The sequence below is a fragment of the Akebia trifoliata genome, chromosome 16 (genome assembly GCF_017979445.1).
Source record: "Akebia trifoliata isolate Shusen 1 chromosome 16, ASM1797944v1, whole genome shotgun sequence".
Classification (NCBI taxonomy): domain Eukaryota; kingdom Viridiplantae; phylum Streptophyta; class Magnoliopsida; order Ranunculales; family Lardizabalaceae; genus Akebia; species Akebia trifoliata.
Window position 1 is genome coordinate 31,180,191 of NC_141390.1, and position 14,504 is coordinate 31,194,694.

At 35.1% G+C, this 14,504-nt stretch overlaps 3 protein-coding genes across 4 annotated transcripts; all 3 read right to left on the bottom strand.

Annotated features, from left to right (window-relative positions):
* Positions 1-1,207: 1,207 nt before the first annotated feature.
* Positions 1,208-2,710, bottom strand: LOC147383546 (UPF0481 protein At3g47200-like). Its single transcript, XM_086427308.1, has one exon. It carries the CDS (start codon positions 2,708-2,710, stop codon positions 1,208-1,210), a length of 1,503 nt encoding a protein of 500 aa, XP_086283434.1.
* A 930-nt stretch (positions 2,711-3,640) lies between these two features.
* Positions 3,641-9,876, bottom strand: LOC147383547 (peptidyl-prolyl cis-trans isomerase CYP21-4-like). Its single transcript, XM_086427808.1, has 8 exons — positions 9,695-9,876; positions 8,924-9,107; positions 8,805-8,844; positions 8,537-8,587; positions 7,174-7,259; positions 5,115-5,252; positions 4,658-4,808; positions 3,641-4,017 (listed from the first exon to the last, which is right to left on the bottom strand). Exons 2-8 carry the CDS (start codon positions 9,073-9,075, stop codon positions 3,931-3,933), a joined length of 705 nt encoding a protein of 234 aa, XP_086283934.1. The 5' UTR covers positions 9,076-9,107; positions 9,695-9,876; the 3' UTR covers positions 3,641-3,930.
* Positions 9,877-11,392: 1,516 nt separating this feature from the next.
* Positions 11,393-13,953, bottom strand: LOC147383548 (uncharacterized protein At4g28440-like). Of its 2 annotated transcripts, none has more exons than XM_086428739.1 (3): positions 13,798-13,953; positions 13,200-13,433; positions 11,393-11,964 (listed from the first exon to the last, which is right to left on the bottom strand). In XM_086428739.1, exons 2-3 carry the CDS (start codon positions 13,420-13,422, stop codon positions 11,774-11,776), a joined length of 414 nt encoding a protein of 137 aa, XP_086284865.1. In that variant the 5' UTR covers positions 13,423-13,433; positions 13,798-13,953; the 3' UTR covers positions 11,393-11,773. The 2 variants fall into 2 exon arrangements, with proteins under 2 accessions (XP_086284865.1, XP_086284866.1); XM_086428740.1 differs by having other exon boundaries at positions 13,776-13,928.
* Positions 13,954-14,504: the final 551 nt, after the last annotated feature.

Consider the following 14,504-nt stretch of genomic DNA (forward strand, 5'->3'; position numbering starts at 1 on the left):
CTTTGAGGAGATCAAATAAGTTAAAAAGTTATTTCCATGTTTTATTTTAACAATAAATCACTGAAATTTTCTAATAACAAATATTAAATTATCACCCAAACACAAAATGATTTCGCAGGAGATTTCCCGATGACTATCAAGCAATAGTAAATTTTTCATCACAAAACATAAGCACTGCAAGCATTGGGTCTATATTATATCATATGCAAAATTCATGAAGATATATGTACTTTTTTGGGTTTATGGGGGCATGTTTTTAAATCACATTGTCAACCGAGACAACTCCGCCAAGATGAGATTGCTCGTCCGAGATATCTCGATCTCATCCATGACTGAAATGAAGTGGTAATAATATGAGAGATATAGTTCAGACACCAACATTGAGGTGGTTCACGCCACTTGAACATAGCAAATCCGTTGGTTGTACTGAATTAGATTGTGGGTTGCTTTCAAGTGACCTAGTTTCTGTTATTTATCAGGATGCCTGTGGTATCCCATTTCTGTTAGATTGGTCTGGCTCTGCCTTAACCCTGTTGACCCTTCAAAAAAAAAATCCGCAGCTACAAAGGCTTTATTGGTCCTATTCGAATCAATGAGATTGAATAAGAAGGGAACTACTATCCTGCGGAATCGGCTCATCGTGCTCTTGTTCTAGCTAGCTTTAGGACCCCTCATCCACAACGATAAAAGAGAAGAATGAAGCGAGGGAAGATCATTGAGTTAATGGGATGCTTAAGTGTACGGAATCGACTTTGATTCTTGAATTATCCACGTCACTTTTGGTTCTATTGTAACAAAGAATTCCCTCTTTACTTGGAAAAAGGGATCTTACTTGCTGATGTTGCCCTTCATAACTAATTGTATAGAGAGGCTTCTCTAGCGAAATGGAAACCACATATAGATGTGCTTCTAAAGCTATTTGTGAAAAATACAAAACAACTGAGAGGAAAAAAATCTTACAAACACAAGGATTGACGCGGTTTGGCAGTGTGCTTATGCCCAAGGATCAGAACAAGACAATGGGGCATCTGTTGACACCAATAGTACCCATATGCAATGTACATTGGATCGTTCAATTACTCAACTTGCATTACAAATTCGCCGATATCTTACATATCTAATAAACAAGCCTGTAATATAATGAACAAGAACTAAAATCCTTAGAAACTAAAAAAGGATTGTGATCTAAGTTTGGAAGTCTTGAGTCCTATTGAGTGGGAGGAACATAGTAGGGATAAATGGTATACAATGTCTGCGCAAAAGTGAGCCCAATGAGAAAGATTGCTGCTAGAACAGAAATAATGGCCCAAGGGTTGCTAAAATACTCATGCTTCAAGGTTGCTCGCCAAATATTCCATTTTCGATCAAAGTATCTATTAATATCGGCTGACACTCCAGAAAGATAACAATCATTGATGTCGAAGGCGATTTCTCTACAAAGGCTGTTGAAGAGACATGCCACCTCCTCTTCGCTCCCAAGCCCATGGTTTATAATCCCTTGGTAACGAAGATAACCCACGTCTCGCGTATTATTAATTAGCCCATCCATGAAACTCAGGTAGGAGGTGACATGGTTACTACAATGTGGGTAGCATTGCTCAAAGACCATGAGGTTAAGGAAGATGGATTTGGTTGAGTCATGGATTACTAGGGGAGGAATGTGAAGAGTTCCTTTCTTGAATTCGATATCCATGAATTTATTCGAGTTCTTCTTTTGGAATTTCACTCCTGAATCCCTTAACCTAGTAACACAATGCACCATTAGGTGGGGCTGGTAGTAGTGCGGTACACACCCAAATGTGTCTTTCGGTGAGGGGATGAGCCTTTCCCGGACGAGATGGAGAAAATGTAGTCCTGGCTCATTAGAATCTGTTCCCACATGGTGATGATTTAGGCATCCTGGAATGACCGAGTCAAAGAACTGAAGAGCAAGTTGACTAACCGTATCAGTTTCATCTACCTCGCAGATTAAAGCAAATAAACGATCCAGTACAAATAAGGGAAGCTGGTTCTCGAGCAACAATAAGTCCCTTTGAATACATGGCAAGACTCCGCGAGAAGTAAAGATAGGATCACCCCATGAGTAACCACAATATATGATCCCCTTCACAGAGATGCGAAGCAATTCAAGTATAAAACAAGCATCAAGTAACATCATTTCTACAAATTCTCGATGATAGATATCCTTCATGGGTTTTGCATAGCATCGTCGCGTCTTCTCCTCTAATTCTGACATGACCTCTAGGTAGAGCTCCAAGCTATGTCCGGTGCGATCAAGGACGTGTCCTAGAAGCCTCCACTTATGCTTTTCCATGTCCTTAAGACTTGTGTTGCCTCTATGATAAGGGCCAATGGAGACAATTCGGGGTGTATAAGCCTTGGGATCGATTTCGAAGAGAACCAAAGGAACTCTAAAAATACAATGTTCAAGCCAAGAACTCGATCCTTCACATGGAGTGGCTTTATTGAGCTTGTCTTTGATTTCAATCACCCAATCTGATGTTGGTGGTATTGGAGAATCGAGTTGTTCTTCAACTAGATGATCTTCTTTCTCTTCTCTTCTCTCTTTATTGATGGTTTCTTCTTGATCGAAATTACGTCGACTTTGGCTCGAAATGATTTGTTTTCTTCTTCCTTGATTTCCCTTTGATGCAAGCAAGAGAACGCTTCTTAGTTTTCTCCTAAAATTTTTGGATTCAGGGATTGTCATTTTGATGAAGAGGGAGGGGAAGCCTTGTGAATTGTGAAGGAGAAAAGAGTAAAGTAGTTTTTGTTTAATAGATAAAGAATACTTTTGGCCATTAAAGAAAGAGTTAACATGTGCACTGCTTGGTCAACAAACTCCACTACAAATTAGATAAGAACATTCAATATGAGAATACATATACAATGAGAATGAGGTTCATCATTCTCAGTACACCCAATTACCTGTTCTAATCTGAACCATTGAATCAATGGTTTGATTTAGAGGTCCACAAAACATGAAGGAACAAAACTGTCTAGATTTGGTGAACCCAATGTTTTAAGAATCTAATTAATTTCTTTATGTAAAACTGGTCAAATTCGGGTTCTTGTCCTTGATCCAATTTAATTGAAGTCTTACATTTATTATAAAATAAGTCTTAAAATATTTGTAATAAATTTAGTTGCAGAATAATTAAATCCCACAGTATCATCTAATATTTTTTTCCATTCGAAGGTACAAAGAAAATCAATCCAATCTTTTCCATGGCTTTCTAACTAGTTCTCATATATTAAGATTGCAAATTGAGATTAAAGAATTTTATTTATTTATTTATTTATCATAACCTAAAATTAAAATTTGTATTATTATTAGGACTTAGTTATTAAAGAACCTCCAACAAATCATATTTTTTTTTTCTTATAAAAAATCATATATTTTGAAAAGTAATATTTTTTGGGATGTGATATTAACACGCCATTATGTGATGAATAAACATCATAAGTGATTTTAAAAAAGATGCAGATACTTGACTTGACTACAATGACACTTTCCTTGCTTATAATGTTCTGATGTCCCTGCAGATGAGGTTAGGTGAACTACAGAAGGTCCCTCCCCTTGCACAAGAATATTAGGAAAGCTCATATTAGCGGCTAACAGAAGGTAAAGAGAGACAAATACAAATACAAATAATGATCAATTATCTCAATATGAATAGCCACACATCTTTAATTTTTGTTCATTTCAAGCACAAACCATTTCTTCCTCCGCAAACCAAACATTGATGGACTCAAAAAAGTTACTAAAAAAAAATTGGGATGCCATGTAAGCTTGCTAAAAAATGTTTTGCAATATCACTTCTCAAATGGGTACACCACTAAATGTCGAAAATTTTCTAATATGCTATTGTCTCAGGAACTCCATGCAACGTTGGTTGATAATTTTACAATTGAGCCATGAAACTGGCTTCAGATCTCCTGCTTCAAGGTGACATTGAAGATCTTGATAGGAGATTTAGGCTTGTAGTGTTTGTCCGTATCCACCTCTTCAATGTCCTGAACACATTATAAACAAATTAGTGATCGACAATGAGCATGAAACGTTGATGTAGAAACTGAAGCTAGTGAACAATGGAGCAACCAATACAAAATGAACATTTTTTTTTTTTTTTGTTGAGAAGTATAATATATTGATCAAAGAGGGGAAAAAAAAAACAAGGAGGCGAGAAAGCCTCACAAAGAGCACCAGAGGAAAGAAAACTACAGCGTTAGTAATTACATAAAGAGTGCCATCTAAAAACAAGATGAACATCAAGATCAAACCATGCCCTAGTCCTAATCTCAGGAAGTAAACACTAGTATTTTCAGTCTCAGACTGAAGTGGAGAACCTGCCAACTAAGCGGTCTAGGACAACAATGACCTACAAATTTGAATTATTGTTATTTTCTCCAAAACCCCGGATTAACGTGGACAGTTTGCATTTTTGATAGGCCACTTAATTGGTTTGAAGTTCATTTGGACTTAAAAACCCTACAAGATGATCCACATGACATGGGTACAGAAGTAGATATAATCTTAACAAGTCCCTCAAAAAAATTAATACATGTTTTTAATCTTCTAATAAATGAAAGATAAACAGCAACAGAAATCACCAAATCATTCAGATACCAAGAAGAAAGCAAAATCATTAGGTACCTGAACAACATCCTCTCCCTTGACGACTCGTCCGAACACAATAACCTTATCGTTTAAATCTGGGATTGGTGCAGTCGTTATAAAAAGCTCGAATTCTTTGCTGTCATGTTTAACCTTCAAAGTTCCAAGCATGAAGGCCTCATGCTTCATACTGGATGTATAAGCATGGAAAGGTCCCTCGTTAGAAACAAAAATAACCAGACAGCAACCATTATAGAAAGAATAATGATTTTCTGACGACCCCCCCCCCACCCACCCGACATACACCCCCATCACAGAACCGTAGATCATTTCCTCGGGATGCGCATAATCATAAATATTTTTCTTGTGTATCCCGAGGCAAATTATCTAGGTTCTGTGATGGGGGCGTTGGGGAACGTATGTCAGAGAGGGGCGTCAGATTATATTCTTATAGAAATAAAGAAAACAAATCCTAAATGGATTCAAGCTACAAAACCTGATAGGAAATTGACTTCGAAGCTTTGCTTTCACGGTCCAATCTTCTGAAGCTCCAGGTCTTTGGAAATCCCCAGCTTGAATCACATAATTTTTTATTACACGATGAAAAAGCATCCCCTTGAAGTGCCCCTTTTGACTGAAACCAGTTTGTCAGGTTCTTGAAGAATATACTATAGCCACATACAGGAAAACTAGAAACGACAATAGGTTGATATTATATGGTCTTTCAAGATTTCTTAGTTTCCTCTTACTTAGCTTACGTGGATTGGCCCTCCCTTAACTAGTTAGAATATAACGAATGCCCATTGCCCAATAATCAATCTTCATTCCAAAAAACCACCATCCGCTTTATGAAATGTTCTTTTGTGAAAGGGCTCCCATAAGATTTTGTTCTACATTAAAAAAAAATTTACTAGGACGATAGCTGATTATGGATTTTCAACAAAATATGTTACTAAGATAATACTGAGAGTTGAGGATCCAATGTTTAGTACAATAGTCTGGTCAGGTTCATGATATCCATTTTACCTAAATGTCATCGACTACCAGCTACAATAATTTCAGGATGACTTATTAAGGATTTTTTTTTTTTTTTTTTTTTTTTGAAAAGTAACTTATTAAAGATTTTAATTTTTAGGTCGTATACATTCGTGAGCCATAAAAAGAAGGACAATGATGATGGGTGTTACTGATTCAAATGATATGCATTTGAGTCAAGTGTTGATCTACAAGCATCTAAATGTACGTTGGTATACTAGAAAACACACTAAATACACAGACTCAATTAGAGCATGACCCAACATTATTATGGATTATATTGGGAAGATTCCTCCAAGCATCAAATTACATGTCCGAATACCAGAAAATGAACAGCATGCACAGAAATAGAACCAATGAGCCATGTAGCAAACTAAACAACCCAATATGAACAGTAGATTATCACACACAAAATTATGATCCACTCACAAGTCATGAACATCAAATTGCAACTAGTGAACTTAATCCTGGCCAAAGAAAATAACTTAATTAAGTAATAGCATAGTATATAACATTTTTTCCTTGTGTTACATCTGAAGTTTTTAAATGTGTTAAACTCAACCCCAAGGGGTCGGCTCAATGGCAATTTCGGACTGATAAGCGGTAAATGCCCATAGGTCATGAGTTCGATACCAAGTATGAGCATTAATTCCTAAGGGGCCACCCATGAGGGCGCACCATTACTTACCTGGTGTGTGTGATGTGCAGGCGTTGCACGTGCCCTGGGACTAGTCCATGGACAAGACCATGGTCTATGGACTGGGCAAAGCCTAGATACGGGCCCGGTCCGTTGTCTACAAGGCACCCGATTATAAAAAAAAAAAAGTGTTAAACTCTCATTGGTAACTCCTTGCCCCTGCGTTAGATGCTGTAAGAGCAGTGAAAAGATATCTTCGACATTTCACAAACATTTTTCTTTTATCACTAAAGCCTTTCTTTGCCAGGTAAGAAAAGCTTGAAGCCATGAAAATGTCCGTTTGGCATATGCAGACATTCTAGCAAACCACGACTATGCAATCAGGTTTTACAACCAAAAAGAATTATACAGGTTGTCAACATAATTATATGCAATTAATAATTATATTAGAGTAGCTCCTCGATAACGAATATAGATGGTTCAATACCACCACAAGTGTAGAAAAAAATTTATGGAGGCAGAATTACATTTACTAGAAAGTTGAAACAAAAATTGATGGTTGAATTTAAGTAACCTAACAGGTTAAAAGCTCCCAGAAGTTCACATTGCCAAAATGCAAATTAAAAGAGCCATAATTTACGAATGAAATGATGAAGAAAAATTGAAAAGAAGAGAGCATCAACATAATCTCCTCATTAAACAGAAAAATATGCACTTCTCAAAAACAAGGTAACAAATGTTTGCATGTGAACAAGAACTTGGTTAAGGACAATGAGCAATGAAAGATGTGGGATAGCATCAATAAACATCGGCTAAGAGATAGTCTTCCAAATCATTTGCAAGCTAAAGAGGGACAGTGATAATGATAATTTCAAACACTCACCAGAAGTCAAGAAATTTATCAACAATTTCAGGAGAAGCTTCCCTGCTAAGCTGCACTGTTATTGAACCTTTGGAGGTATTTAGAACCTAATAGAAAGTTGAGGAAAAATAGTACCGTCAAGATATTAGCACACAACTCCCCCAACCAACCCACCCACAAGCCAAAAAAAAACGAAGAAGAACAAGATGCTCACTAAGAAAGCACAGAACAGAGCACAAGTAAATTTGATACGTTATTGAGGCTTTTTCACGTGTTAAAAATAAGCACAATCAACCAAAGCAAGTGTCCAAGGTTAACTTATCAGGAAAAAAAGGTGTCAAATGCTTAACTTTCGTGAACAAAATTCCAGCAAATGAATAGCTTTAATGATAATAGATATCTAAGTGTTGCACCTTTTTGGTTCAAGGTCATTGGTGTGACCTCCTATCATTGTCTTAATGAGGTAAATGAAAAAAAAAAAACATCTCAAACAGTGTTCCATGCTCTATATTTTTAAAAAGGTGTATATTCCAGACAATTTGTAACATACATTTCCCATTGCATCTTATGTAATACCAATCACTCCTACTATTTTCTTCTATTATCTTGCACATCGACTTGCTCCACATGTACAAGTCCTTCAATCGGTGGAAGATTGCACTCTACTCATTAGAGACACCAACCCTTCTATGCAGAAGTTTCTCTAAAAGTTTTTCTTTTGATCTGTAACAGTTGTTTGTGTCAAAGTGTGGATACTCAAGGTGTAGTTGCGCTGCAAATATCGCATCAAAGCTACAATAGGTAATTTAAAATTTTGAATACGTAGTTCATATAAGGAGCACAACTATTAGTTGGAAGAGTGCTTTGGCGTCAGTTGAGGGTTCTAAAAAGGGGAGAAGAAGGCCAAAATGGAAGTCGATTTGAGGTAACAAAAATGATCGAACATACACTAGAACAAGAAAGAATCACATGGTGAAATCAGATTCATATATTGAGGGTTCTAAAAAGGGGAGAAGAAGGCCAAAATGGAAGTCAATTGGAGGTAACAAAAATGATCGAACATACACTAGAACAAGAAAGAATCACATGGTGAAATCAGATTCATATATTGACAAAAGGCATCGCTTATAATGAACTAATAATTGACAAGGTAAAAAATATTCCTTTTTTTTTTGTTGATAAGTATGGTAAAAAATATTCTTATTGATCACCATTATTGAAACCATTTGATTTCCATTTGAGATTGCTTTCAAACTTTAACAATATAACTGTATATCTACATGTGAAAACGGTTAGCTAGCAATGCCAATACATCTATAGTAAAAAATATATAATAAAAAAAAATAGAACTTGTTCCTCTCAACTTAGGAGTGCAGCAACTTACAGCATAACTAGGAAGATCAAATTTCTCTGTATCTGTGAATCCATCAACGCCCTATTAACACACAAAAGAATTAACTCAACAAAATATGCATTAATCATTAAATGCCATTTCCATTAATTTAAAAGAACATAACAGCCAAGGCATAGATTGAGCAACGTAACAATCAATTGAATCATTAGAAGCCAAAACCAAAATAACACAATACAGAGGTAATAAACATCGAATCTTCAAAAGAATGATGGAAAAAAACAATCCTAAGAGAACATACCTCATGATTTGACAACCCATTGTCTGCTTGATTTCTTGATCTACAAGATCGTTTGAAATTAATGCAGATCTACTTCACCAATAAAACCCATAACTATTATAATAGAGAATTTGACCAACCTTTGAGACCAATGCCTGTATGTCGCAACTAAAGACCACACAATCGAGATAATAATTAAGTTGCACAAAACAATAGTAGTGACACTGATACGAGTTGGACCCTTCTTCTTTTTGCTTTGCAATAGCAATGTTTGGGGTTTGATCCTCGCCATGATGTTTAATCTTCAATTATAATTTCTACAAACTTCACATACGTGGACAATGAGTAAAAAATTAAACATTTCAGATATAACCAAAAAGTTTCTACAAGATTTTCTAGTTGGATCACAGTGTCTAACTAAGTCTGCAATTTAATTCTGATTATTGGCGACAAACAACCACCAATACAGAAAAATCAAATCAACACAGAAACTCAACAATCAATCACCACTTCAAGCAAATCCAAAAGAACATGATTAAAAGACAATAAAGGGGAAAAAAAAAATCCTTAAATCTCATGAAATCTCCAACAAGGAAATTAAAAAACTCTTCGTTTATATTCAAAATGAATTAAAAACCAAAAAAAAAAAAAATCAGGCAAAGATGTAATTAAGCTTCCTCACTAGAATCTTAAATAAATTATCAAAAATAAATCAGACACATTGGAGAACTTCGAAATCCCTGCGTTTAAAACCGAAGAGTGAACATAATTCAGAAAACCTAACAACACAAACAAAGTAAACAGAGTTGCAATGAAATCGTACTCGCGATTAAATATTTCGATCAAACAAACTCAGCCCTAAAAAATTTAAATAAAAAAAAAAAAACTGTAAAAGTAAGCGAATTAAATACCTCTGAACACACCCTCTCCAATGGGATTAACTGCTGGAAGTGTGATTTCTAGAAAGTTTAACAAAGTTAGATTTGTTTGAGGAGAGAATGAGTGAGAGATCTGTGTTGATGTACAGTCGCTTTTAACAGATATTAGGTGTAACTTCATATCTTCCAATTTCTAGAGGGGGCAATGCACGTGTTGCTTCATTAACGGGTTAACGCCTTAACGGCTGTCGATTATTAGATTCTAACTAATTAACTTTTAGAATTATTATACCTTTTAGAATTAATGGAAAATTACTTCGCAAAGGGAGTTCCTTTTAATTAGTCCCTTTTTGGGATCTCTTTTAATAGTTTATTTAGTATTAAAAAAATTACTTTTAACCAGTTAGTTTGTACATTTCTCACGATTGAATGTCTTGATCATTCGCACTCATCAATTTCATAAAAAAATGGATTTTTAACATTCTAATCAAATTTCGAAGATTTTATTTTATTGGAATGGATTTAAAAAAGAAATCATTTTCAAATAATTTTCAAATATTTTGAAGATGTATGTAAAAAAATTTAATTCATTTTTGAATGAAAATCAATCATGAATGATTATTTCAATTCGAAATCATCTAGACAAGTCGTTACCTCGAGTTTTTAGTCGATTTTTCAATGTATTTTAGTTGGAATAAATTGAAAAATGAAATTTGATTATTTTTTTCAGAGTGAAATTCACCACCTTTTATTGTCTGAATTCGACATTTTTTTAAAATTGTTGAATTGAACAATAAAATTGATTTGTTCATTAATAAAAGTAATGAAGTAATGAATTCAACAAGAAATAAAAAGTGGTGTACTTATTAATAATGAGGGCTTATTAAAATATAAAAAATTTATTAAATGGACCATCATGAAATTATCACCCAAAACTTAGGGATTATTTATAAGAAAATCTCTCTATCACTATTAGGTCCTTTAAAGTAATTTTTCTAAAGTTTAATGATTTTTATCTAATTAGTTTCTAGATAAAAAAATAAAATTGATATTACCACATCATTAGGTTATGAATAAACATAATCCTAAAAATAATAGAAAATTAAACAAAAATTATTAACAGACCATTATCAGAAAATTCCTATTTCACGTGACCAGCACATGTGATGCACCACGCTTGATCATGGTAACTGATCACACTCAACAAAATTACATCTTTCGATCAATTGATGCCAAGTAAATGAAACCCCTCGCTAGTGCTCCTTTTATTATTTTGGGAATATTTGAGATTCAAAAAGAAGAAAAATGGTTGCCCTTCCCCCACTTTTGGTGAATATTTGAGATTCAAAAGGAAGAAAAATGATTGACTTGACTTCCGGCTACCGAATAGACTAATGAAAATGACTTAAATCTCCCCATCTTCAACCTTTAGCTTAAAAAAATTTCAGCTTTTCAATTTTTAATCTATTGAACCTCATCTTCAACCCATAGTTTCCAACCTTGTCTTACTCCTTGTAGAAATATCCTTGATTTCTCTATTCTAGAGCACTTTGCATTATGAAGGCTCCAGAGAAGAGAGCAAAAAAATGCCATTAGGGTTCTTTTCTTTCTTGATAATGTTGGAACAATAACTCGAGGAGAAACCTGAGTTGCAAAGCCATGTCAAAGCATCTGAGTAGTTTATAAGGTTATATCAATGATAAGGAACACAGAGAGCGAAGCAGAGAGATGTAAACTAAATGAAAGGAACATAAAGATAAAAGGCAGATTAGAACACAATAATATAGATCACCTCATACCCTAGAGCAATTACTGTACCAAAACAACCAAAGGCGTGATCTATATAACCTAAACCACACCCAGAGGAAGTTCATACAAGTAACATGTAGTTGCTTTATCTTGTTGTTCCGACGAGGTTCCACCGAATGCTTCTCTAGTGTTGCAAAGGTTTGACCCATCTTCCTTTGGTAGTAGTATTAGTAGTGCAACTTGTATTCAAGATGCCGAGGAAAAAAACAACAGTACCATTGCGCAGATCGCCCAAAAAGTTTGTGTCTTACTTGATTCATATTTCATTATGGTGGTGATAGTGGAACGACTAATTGCCACACATCACTCTTCAACAACATTCACTAATTCGTACTCCACCAATGACAGGTTGTTATCTTCCTTCACGGTGAAACTGGCAGGTTCAGTCACTTCAAAACGGCCCCACTTGTCCACAGCAAGCCTCATCGATCCCTTGAACATGTCAATTTTTGCATTGCGCAAAATTATGGTAGCATCGGGTTTCATCAAGTCCACTTAACACAAAATGTGTCTGACCGTAAATAATAAATCGATAAAAATGGTACAACACAAAAGCAGTAACAAGTAGTACCAAGAGAAGTCTGGAAGACACGTATAATAATATGAACTGGAAAAGTCCTGAATGAGAAGTGTTAATTGCAGTAGAATGAAGTCGTTTTAAATACTCTGTTGAAAAATCAATAATGATTTTCTAATGCTCCCCTCTGACATGGCCCCATACACCTCCTGAGGTGCCATGTGTTAGAACCATAGATTCTTTACCTCGGGATACACAAATGCACATATTTATGGGATGTACAGTTGTGTATCCTGAGGGGGGAAATCTATGGTTCTAGCCCATGCCACGTCAGGGGGCGTATGGGAGCATGTGTCCGAGGGGATGTCAGAAAATCACGACTCTTGAAAAATATCGAAGAGCAGTGATTTTTTCTTCTAGTGGGGATATTATCTTATTACAAAATCAGTTCACTTCGACACAATTAGCATTTTGGGACCAGTATGAAAGAGTATGCAACATGTGTTTTTCAGTTTTATTTATGTTGGCAAACAGCTCGGCAGATTGTTAGGTGAAAGATTTTGAACCCATGTACATGGTATCAACACCCAAATTTTACCCATAACTGGCAGCTTCACAATGGTGCTCACCAAAGCCTTAACCCAAAAATTCTGAGGTTGGTGGAACAAAACTTATTCCAACAAAAATAACAATTGTGTGCTAGTCTGCATTGTATTAAAAGCTTTTTAAAAAAGAAATACATATAGAAAGGTTTCATAATCCATAAAAGGCTTTTTTTTTTTTTTTACCCATAACTGGAAGGTGACATGCCCAAACAAGCATGTATATGAAAGGGCTTATTTATAAGTTAAAATATTAATTAAAAGGTGGTTTAGAAGATTACATAGTAAGAAATGATGTTTTTGTGATGTTGAAAACTAATCAGCATGATTTTAGGGATTTGTGATTGCAGTTTTCTTGAGTTTTGACCAAAATGACCCTACTTATATTAAGTTCAAATGTTAAGGTAGGGGCAATATCTGAATCCAAATTTTGGTATCGAACCACTTCTACTCCATGTTCTCTTATTATAATAGTAAAGATATTAAATCAATCTAAATTTTTTTATAGATGGCATGACATTCAGAATACTATACGATATTATTAAACCCTAATAATAATAAAAATTAAACGAAAAAAAAAAAATAAACAGAACGACAACAAAGTCAGTACCTTGATCATCCCTCGCGGTAAAGACAATCATTCCGGTTTCATCTCCAACTAAGCATTCAGCAATTCGCATTTGGCGTTGTTGGGGTCTGTCCCCACGACCTTTTTGCAACACCATCTTCGAGCTCACCACCTTTACAGTGAGAGTATGTCCACTTGTGCCTGGCCGAAGCTGATCAACCTTGGTGAACACCGGTTTCCTCATACCTGGCTTCGCTTCAGCCATTTCTAACAAACCTTGAAATTGTAATTTTCAAGTAAAATGCATTAAAAAAAATCAGAAAATTGCACCATTATCGCCAAATTAGGAAGTTTAAGTAAAGATCGGATGAGCTAATCTAAATCTAGAAAGGAAAAAAACAAAAAACACAGACTCTCGAATCGATACGAAAATTTTCTAGGGTCTCATGATCGATCAATCATAGCTTATCTCAGTTTCATCAAATACAAGAGCAATGGTTGCAGATAATAAACCCTAAATTACAATCAAAACCATAATTCCTCAACAAAAAATAATAATAATAAAGGGAAAAAAAAAAAAAACACTTCCCAGTAGGAGATATGGATTCACAAATTTACTTTGAGGAAGTGAGAATCAAACCTCAGAGATAATTGTTTCGTCCAAGACTTAGCGTATTTAAAGATCAGGGTTTCGAATCAACTTTTTTTTTCTTTTTTCTTTTTCAGATTGAGCGATTTGGACTTTGGAGATATATGCTTGGGTAGTTGAGACTTGGGATTGAGAAGACCGTCAAACTCGGCTTTATAGAAAATAAAAGGTTTGTTTACTGCGTTGTTAACCGTCGATCTTCGACTCGTACGAGTGAGCCAATGATGTCCGTACATGTGGATATGATTCGCGGGTAGTATAGTAATAGATAGAGCGGACTATCTCGGGTTCGGTTCGGATCAGATCAGTGTGGATTCAAAATCGATCAGATCCGATACAATTCGTGATATTCGGATTTTATGGGTTAAATTCATTCAACCTGATAAAAATTGGTTATGGATCAACATCGTCTCAATCCAATAAGGGACCCAATCCAACAATCAATTATATCAAACTCAGATTTGGGTAGTTCATTGGATTTGTTCCAAGTCAATCCTAATTGACTAAACAAACCTCTCTTTTATGTCTTTTGTGATTAAAAATAGATTAAAAATATTTCTATCTGCTTTTATTATTTCTATCCACGTTCTTTTAGGTCTTCATCTCACTCTCTTAGGTAAATTATTAAAGGCATTTACGTGATTAGGAGAAATTTAGGGTTAGCAATGGATTGATTCAGTACCAGATCAGATCCAAAC

Excerpts from the sequence above, each read along its gene's own strand:
- LOC147383548 (XM_086428739.1), bottom strand. The coding sequence starts at position 13,422 with ATGGCTGAAGCGAAGCCAGGTATGAGGAAACCGGTGTTCACCAAGGTT. Across the intron at positions 11,965-13,199 it reads TACCGCGAGGGATGATCAAG|TGGACTTGATGAAACCCGAT; the intron begins GTACTGACTTTG and ends TTTTGTGTTAAG.
- LOC147383546 (XM_086427308.1), bottom strand. The coding sequence starts at position 2,710 with ATGACAATCCCTGAATCCAAAAATTTTAGGAGAAAACTAAGAAGCGTT.
- LOC147383547 (XM_086427808.1), bottom strand. The coding sequence starts at position 9,075 with ATGGCGAGGATCAAACCCCAAACATTGCTATTGCAAAGCAAAAAGAAG. Across the intron at positions 5,253-7,173 it reads GATAAATTTCTTGACTTCTG|TCAAAAGGGGCACTTCAAGG; the intron begins GTGAGTGTTTGA and ends AACTGGTTTCAG. Across the intron at positions 4,018-4,657 it reads AGGGAGAGGATGTTGTTCAG|GACATTGAAGAGGTGGATAC; the intron begins GTACCTAATGAT and ends TAATGTGTTCAG.